This window comes from Suricata suricatta, chromosome X, assembly GCF_006229205.1.
Source record: "Suricata suricatta isolate VVHF042 chromosome X, meerkat_22Aug2017_6uvM2_HiC, whole genome shotgun sequence".
NCBI classification, from domain to species: Eukaryota; Metazoa; Chordata; class Mammalia; order Carnivora; family Herpestidae; genus Suricata; species Suricata suricatta.
Window position 1 is genome coordinate 34,208,813 of NC_043717.1, and position 8,404 is coordinate 34,217,216.

The 8,404-nt window shown below is 48.0% G+C and overlaps 1 protein-coding gene across 1 annotated transcript in view; it reads left to right on the top strand.

Moving 5' to 3' along the window:
* The window catches only part of NYX (nyctalopin), a gene marked incomplete at its 5' end in the record, with an annotated part of 3,315 nt that extends 1,883 nt beyond the window's left edge, over positions 1-1,432 (top strand). Inside the window, one exon of the mRNA XM_029929645.1 lies at positions 5-1,432. Coding sequence (XP_029785505.1) covers positions 5-955 — 951 coding nt within the window. The remainder of the gene's footprint in view (positions 1-4) is intronic.
* Between the last annotated feature and the right edge of the window lie 6,972 nt (positions 1,433-8,404).

Sequence of the window (8,404 nt, forward strand, 5' to 3'; positions counted from 1 at the left end):
CGAGCTGCCCGCCCTGCGCGAGCTCGCCGCCTTCGATAACCTGTTCCGCCACGTGCCCGGCGCGCTGCGCGGCCTGGCCAACCTGACGCATGCGCACCTGGAGCGCAGCCGCATCGAGGCGGTGGCCTCCAGTTCGCTGCAGGGCCTGAGGCGCCTTCGCTCGCTCAGCCTGCAGGCCAACCGAGTCCGCGCCGTGCACGCGGGCGCCTTTCGCGACTGCGGCGCCCTGGAGCATCTGCTGCTCAATGACAACCTGCTGGCCGAGCTGCCGGCGGAAGCCTTCCAAGGCCTGCGCCGCCTGCGCACGCTCAACCTGGGTGGCAACGCGCTGGGCCTCGTGGGGAGCGCCTGGTTCGCTGACCTGGCGGAGCTCGAGCTGCTCTACCTGGACCGCAACAGCATCGCCTTCGTGGAGGAGGGCGCCTTCCAGAACCTCTCGGGCCTCCTCGCTCTGCACCTCAATGGCAACCACCTCACTGTGCTGGCCTGGGCCGCCTTCCAGCCTGGCTTCTTCCTGGGCCGCCTCTTTCTCTTCCGCAACCCGTGGCGCTGTGACTGCCGCCTGGAGTGGCTGCGGGACTGGATGGAGAGCTCCGGCCGCGTGGCCGACGTGCCGTGCGCCTCCCCGGGCTCCGTGGCCGGCCTGGACCTCAGCCAGGTGGCCTTTGCGCGCTCTTCGGATGGCCTCTGTGTGGATCCCGAGGAGCTGAACCTCACCGCGTCCAGTCCAGGCCCGTCCCTAGAGCCTGTGGCCACCACCGTGAGTAGGTTCAGCAGCCTCCTCTCCAAGCTGCTGGCCCCAAGGGTCCCGGTGGAGGAGGTGGCCAACACCACCGAGGGTCTGCTCAACGCCTCTCTGGCTGACAGCCTCTCCGGTGGGGTGGTTGTTTCGGGCCACAGCACCCGGTTTCTCCTCGGCTCTGCTCTCCTGCTCACCATCCTACACATGGACTGACCTTGCCTCCACTTGGGGTGGCCCAGATTGCCTTGGCCGGCGGAGGAAAGTGGAGTTAACTGGGCTCGAGGGTGTTTGTGGTGCGGGGAGAGGGGAACTGGATGGGGCAGGTGGTGAAAATTCCAGCCCAGGATGGAAGGGACAGTTTACTTCCAGAGATGGCCCTAGCAAGGGGAGAGCCCTGGGCGGTGCCGCGCTGGAATGGGGTGGAGGTGGGGGGCGAATGGATTTCTGCTCCTGTCACCTGGGCATCTGTTGGACCACAGAAGCAAGAGTGAACATGGGCCCTCCAGTGAGAAGATGAGGGATTGGAAGCTCCTAGGACTACAGGGCTCTACCCCCATCTCCTAGGACACAGAGACTGCAGTGCCTGAATTAGAGTCAATCAAGTGGCTCAATACTAAGAACTGTGCTAGTTTTTCTGGCAGGACAGCCCGTTAAGCCCAGTCCCTTTGTTTTCTCCCACAATTGCCCCCCCCCCCCCCCAGGGCATGGACCACTAGGCTCCAGGAAGATGGGCAGGACCGAGAGAGGAGGGAAGGGGGATGTGAGAGGAACTTTAGACTCGAGGGGGGTGGCCTCGGTTCCTGGGGTCTGGAATGTGTTAGGAGGCATTGAAAACAAAGACCTGTTTCACTTAACTCCACCATTATTCCCAGGGGTGGCCTTAGCCACAAAGCAGCTTAGGGCAGGGTAGGGGGGGAAAAAGCGGGCAGCGGGTTTCTGTGTGCAAATAAATGTGTAAAATCCTAAGATTAAAAAAAGAAAAACGTTAAGTTTCTGTACGGCAGGACTTTTTTTTTTAGAGTCTTTCATATGCAAACATGCATTGTGAATCTCCTGGAAGGCCACAAAATCCTCTTTTCTTAGGTTTTGTGGGAAGGACAGAGATGCTGTTAGGGCAGGGAGTCTTCAGCTTGGATGATCCCTTTAGGTGGGAAATTACCATGGGCAGCGCACTTTGGGGCTGACTAATGGTCAGGAGGAAAGGAGTCAGCCGGTGGCTGGGAAGGGGGCCTGAGAGAGTTCCCAGGGTGGGAGCTGGCCAACTGTAAGCCCCCAGGCCTGAGTGCCAGGGCACATTCTGAAGGTCTGCTAAATACTTGCTGAAGCAGTTCTCCACGCACAAGTAATGATGGCTGCATTTGTCACCATGCTGGAAATCCGCAGGTTTAATGTCCTGAATTCCTCGGTCTATATTTGAAGAGCTGGGTTTTTAAAGCCCATGTAATTCAGGATGCACTAAGCTGTCTGGTCTTGATGGTGATAGTACTTTGGTGTTTGTAGGTAATACTAAATATTAGAAATGTTGCAGAAAGACCTCTGGGAGTCGGAGTGTTCAAACAGGTTGTGACCATTAGTGGTCAGTCAGCTCAATTTAAGGGTCACAACCAGTGTTTAAAAAAACAAGGTGGAAAAGAATAGAAAAGACATAGAGTTTCATGTGGAATAAGTACGGTCTCATGAAACTATTCAGTTTCTATGCATTTATTCATATTATATGTGTATGTATGTTGTGTCTGGATTGCTGCGTACAACTTAATCTTCTTGTAGGCTGGTGTTTTTTTCTATTGCGCGCTATTGTTAAGAAAGTTTGAAAGTCACTAATCTGGAGCTTGCATGATTTTAAAAACCTTTTCACTTTGAAAAGTCTCAAACCTACGGAAAAGTTGCAAGAATAATAGAATAAACACTTGGGCCGTTCACCTAGATTTCCCAGTTGTTAACATTTTACTCTATTTGCTGTATATTTGAGTCAGTTGTAAACATCACAGCCCTTCCCCGCTAAATACCACAGTACGAATACTGTAGTCAGGAACTGTATCATCGATAGAATACTATTATTTAAAATACACTCTATAGTGAAATTTCAACAGTTGTCAAAATGGTTTCCTAGGCAGTCACTGTATTTTCCTATGAGTTGGAAAAAAAGGTTCTTTATGCTCATTTGATCACAATACTCAAAATTCTAAATCCTCTGACTGACTTTAATGTTTCAAAATGAATTCGTTCTCCAAATGTCTTACTTTTCAAATGTGAGAACCAGATGAGGTCAGAAATGTTGTTTGTTCAAACCGTGTGTCGTGGCTATGGTAACTGAGTAAGGATCACGAGAATCCTGGAGACCAGACCTCTGCGTTTGGGTAACTATGGAAGTCTACAGCACACGTGCAGCCCGTGTTACTGAGGAACAAGATGCCGCCTGGGGAGGAATGTCCTTCTTTTCATTTGGAGCCAGTTCCTGAGAGTCAGTCTCAAAATGCTGCTTCATTTCTGCCCGGTCGTTAGATGGCCAGCTTTTTAATGAACATTTGTTTGGCTGAATGTTTTTGAACAAGTATCAACACTGAAATAGCCTCCAGGGAGACAGATTTTTATAGAACTAGCCAGCCCAGTAGAATTCTGGGAACGTGGGAGTTACTTACTGCCAAACAGATCCAGAGTCGCCTGCAACGAGTTCCCAGTGAATTGTGGCCATTATGGGCTTTCATGAGGGAGCAGGGAGTGGAGTTCCCAGTTTTGAGTTCATGAAGTTTCCCACCCCATCACTGGTTAAAAGTACCTTGAGAAATGTGAAGGTGCTGATTCTGCCGAGCAAAACTATGTGTCCCCGTCTGGGTGGACCATTTCATGCTGTGGTAACAAACAATCCCCAAACTTCAGTGGTTTCCTGAGGGTTCTTTTATTCTTTTTTTTTTTTAAGATTTATTTTATTTTATTTTATTAATTTATTCTTGAGAGAGAGAGAGAGACAGCATGAGCAGGGGAGGGTCAGAGAGAGAGGGAGACACAGAATCCGAAGCAGGCTCAAGGCTCTGAGCTGTCAGCACAGAGCCTGACGTGGGGCTTGAACTCACGAACCATGAGATCATGACCTGAGCAGAAGTCAGATGCTTAACCGACAGAACCACCCAGGCGCCCCTCCTGAGGGTTATTTCTTACCCACATGTCCAACATGGGCTCATGAGTGGGGCTCTGCTCTTTATAACCAATTAGGGACCCAAGTTGATGAAGGATCTACCTTTTTCAGACGCTGTTCTCTAAACACAAGTTCTAGGGTTTGTTGCAACAGAGAAGGAAAGCTTGGGAGAATCATGCATCACTCTTAAATGCTTCCACCCAGATGTGATATGTGTTACTTCTCACCCTTCATTGGCCAAAAATGTCACATGGCCACACCTAACTTCACCCAGGCAAGGAGGTGTGGTCCCCCGTGTGCTCAGAAAGAGAGGAGAACTGGGAATGTTGATGAACCCCAGCAGTGCTCCAGACAGCCCACCCGAAGGAGTCAAGCCTGCACTTCTCAGTTCAAAGAAATAGAGGCTGGAGGGGGAAATCTGGTGAGCAAATCCCTACTAGGCTCACTCTTTCTCCCCTTCTAGCACCTGAGCTGGGCTTTGAGTACAATATTTGCTCTAGCCAATAGGAAGGCTGTGGCCTCATTGTATTTGGTCTTTTAAGAAGAGGGGAGAGGGGTCCCTGGCTGGCTCAGTTGGTAAAGAGTCTGAGTCGATCTAGGGTTGTGAGTTCAAGCCCTGTGTTGGATGTGGAGCCTACTTAAAAAAATTTTTTTAAGGGGAGAGAAAATATAGAGACAGAAGGTTCATATTTTCCCCTTTAAAAATAGTTTTCTGCATAAACACTCACTCAACTTACACTATCCAAATCTTTAGAAGCTTGGTCTTTGGAAAATCCTCTCAGAAAGCTCCCTGACTATTTCTAAGAGGTCCCCCTGCCATCTGTCGTTTCATGAAGATGATCAAAGCCCCCATTCATCCACCTCTTTGTCAGGCCATCAAAATGCTGCCTTCTAGAGGGCACTTGTCTGCTGGGCACAGCTGTCTTTGGCCATTGGCTCCCTCTGCCAACTTCACCCCGATTTGATCCTCTGGCCGAAGGACAGCTTGGGTCCTCTCCCTTAATCCCTCACAGGACAAAAGTGAGGGAAATTTTTCCAAAGGGTTGGGTGTAACGGAAGAGAAGTAGCCCCCCTCACTAGTGTTGGATGTGGCTGTTGGGACAATCCACAGACCTCAACCCTCCCAGGCGCCCATGTGGCTAGATTGGCTTAATTCCATCCACCCCCGCCCCCCACCACCTCCTGCTCTAGAAATGCCCAGGCCTTGCCGTGTTTCTGAGACCAAACTCCCAGGGATGCCTTTTTTTTCTTGTCCCTCATTGTAAGGCCCACTTCCCCATTCTACAGAGAGTGGCCAGCGTTGCCCTCTGCAGCAGTCCCCATAAGATGTCACACAGAGTCCCACAGTGGGGTGCAGCAGAGCTGAAGGGGTTAGTCAAGTCCAGATCTTCAGCCCACCCACCTGCCTGCCACCAGTCTCTTCTTCATCCCGGCACCGTGTTGCTGGGAACTGTGGTTCAGAGCTCCAAAAGAATAAACAACAGTTCTGGGGACACCAGTTAGCCTAAAGTTGCACAGAGTAAAGTCACATTTCTCTCCCAAAAGCCCCCGCATCTGGGATACTGGGAGGCACAGCTTTGATAAAAGATACAATAGTCCCTTCCTTTTTAAGTGATTATATTTACATATGTGTATGTACATACATACATACACACACACTAGTATTTTGGGGGTTTTTTTTTGTTTATCTTGAAAGATACTTTATTTTTCTGTTCTGAAATAGGACTCCTCACTTCCCTCTCTGACATTGTGTTCAGATTTGCCCCCAAGAGTGAGGGGTGGGCCCTGCCTTTCTATTTGCACTGGGCCTGAGGGCTTCACAGAGCAGAGGACAGTCTTTCCCAGAGGACTGGGCAGGCCTCCATGCCAGGGGCCAGAAAGTGCTTGTGACATTACATTTTTCTGGGTTCCAGAAGTCTGAACGCTCCGTCTCTGCCATTGTGGTCAGGAAAGGCTGAGGAGGATAGGAGTCATACCAGGGAGATGGTGTTTTTATGGTTTAGGCAGCAGTAATAACTGGCTCCCCACCCCCTACCTCCACCCCCCGGAGGGGGTGCTGCCGGGCTGATCTGAGAAGGAGTCATGAGCAGCCTCTGGTCTCTTAGAACACTTTGGCATCTGTCTCCCTGTGGCCTGAGGAGCAAGGCTGCTGTGAAACATGGCTCCCACTACCGTGTGGCTTTAGTTGCTGAAAGAACATCACTTCTATTCCTTCTCTTTGTATTCCGGGCACAGGAAATTTAGAAGCACACTTAGACCTTTGTCATGTTCAAGGGAGTTCCCTTGAAATGTTCCTGACTTTTACACCTGTGATGCTGAGAGGAGAAAAAGACTTTTTTGTTCAGCCAGATTGAGACTCCAGTGTACAGGGGAGACCTGTGGAAGGCTTATCTCTGTGGTTTGCAGCAGCCTAGCTGGAGTTCTCTCTGGGCGTATATGACCTTGTGGCCGAGGCCCACTTATGGCTCATTCAGGATCCACTTAGTAGGTCATGGCATTGGTAGTGGCAACCAGCATTAAATAATAGTGACAAAGTAGATGGGGAAACGTCAGCATGTAGTACTGACAGCAACGACAGTCTTATTTCTTAAACTGTGGCTTCAGTTAGATATGTTTGTGTGTGTGTGTGTGTGTGTGTGTGTGTGTGTGTGCACATGCACCAGAACACGACGTAAAAATGTTCCTGTCACTGGAGTGCCTGGGTGGCTCAGTCAGGTGAGCATCCAACTTCAGCTCAGGTCATGATTTCAGGGTTAGTGAGTTCGGGCCCCACATCGGGCTCTGTGCTGACACCTCAGAGCCTGGAGCCTGCTTGGGATTCTGTGTCTCCCTCTCTTTCTGACCCTCCCCTGCTCACACTCTGTCTCTCTCTCAAGAACAAATAAACATTAAAAAAACTTGAAAACATGTATCTGTCACTGTGATGGGATCATGGGGTCATGATCATGAATATCTGTGAGCCAGTGTCACAGATCAATTTGATTCCTTGTTTTCAAAGAGCTCGGGGTTGAAAGTAAAGTGTAAGACCTTTTCATTTGTTGATTCTTCTTCTTCCAGCCAATTTATTTTCTTGCATCACCACCAGAAAGTAGACTTGACTTATTTATACCCTATTTATAAACCTAGTTAGATCAAAAGAAGTAAGATTGAGTGTTTTGAAGAGCATCTGAGCAATTAGAAGCAAGGTGCTCTTTGATCGCCTAGAGAGTGGGGTGAAGTGGTATGTGCAGACCAGGCGGCTAATGACCATGTGGCTCCTGCAGTGAGGTTCTGTATAGGCCTGCAGAGTGCTTATGGCTGTTTCATCTAATAAGTTAATAGCTAATAATGAGAACATCTTTGAATGACCTTCTTGGTGTCTCACAGTGATATCTATTATTAAAACGTCTAATAACCTGAACCCCCCCCCCCCCGGGGTAAGTGATTACAGAGACTATGATCATTTAGGATAAATTTTGCTGTGTCACCTCTGTGCCCTATTCCTAATATATATAAATAATTGCCTTTCTTTTTGTAAAATATTTTTAAGTGTTTTTTATTTATTTTGGGGTGGGAGGGACAGCGAGAGGGAGAGAGAGAATCCCAAGCAGGCTCCACGCTGTCAGTGCACAGCCTGACACGGGGCTTAAATTCATGAACTGGGAGATCATGACCTGAACTGAAATCAAGAGTTGGACACTTAAACAACTGAGCCATCCAGGTGCTCTTATAACTGCCTTTCTAAAATGTTTCTAATTCTTCTTCAAATGCTTGTTGCCCTGGAATTCAAATGGTAAACATTATTAACTACCTATTATGTACCCAATAGTCCATGCCTAAGCATCTAATTCATTTAGGCATTGTTATCCCCATTTTATAGATGTGGAAACTGAGAGAGAATTAAGTGACTTGCCAAAGTTCCAGGGCTAGTAAATGGCAAAACTGGGATTTGAATCTGGGTTTCAAAGCTTTAGACCCAGAGTAAACTACCCTGTCTTTAGATAGTGATATGACACTTAGCTCTCTGGGAATTTTTCTCTTCTGAAGCTAGTAATTGAAGTTCAGAAAAAATGACTTAAAGAAGATTCCAAAAGAATTATACACTGTGACCAAGTGGGATTTATTCCAGGTATGCAAATCTGCTTGAATGTTTGAAAATCAATGTAATCTACCATATCAACAAACTAGAGGGAAAAAAAAATCATATAATCATGACAATTGGTGCAGAAAAAGCATTCAACAACATATATTACCCATTCCTGGGTAATAATGCTCAGCAAGTTAGAAACAGGGAGAATGACCTAAGCTCGATAAAGATGCATTTGTAAGAAATATGTAGCTAAAATCATACTGGTAAAGGACTAAATGCTTTTCCCTAAAATCAGGAACAGGGTGAGAACGTCTACTCTTACCACTTTTGTTCAGTGTAGCACTAGAAGTTCCAGGAACTTCTGGTAACTTAAGAAGAAATAAAAGACATATATATTTGAAAGGAAGAAATAAAATTGTCCTTATTTGCAAATGATATAATTTTTCACGTAGGAAATTCC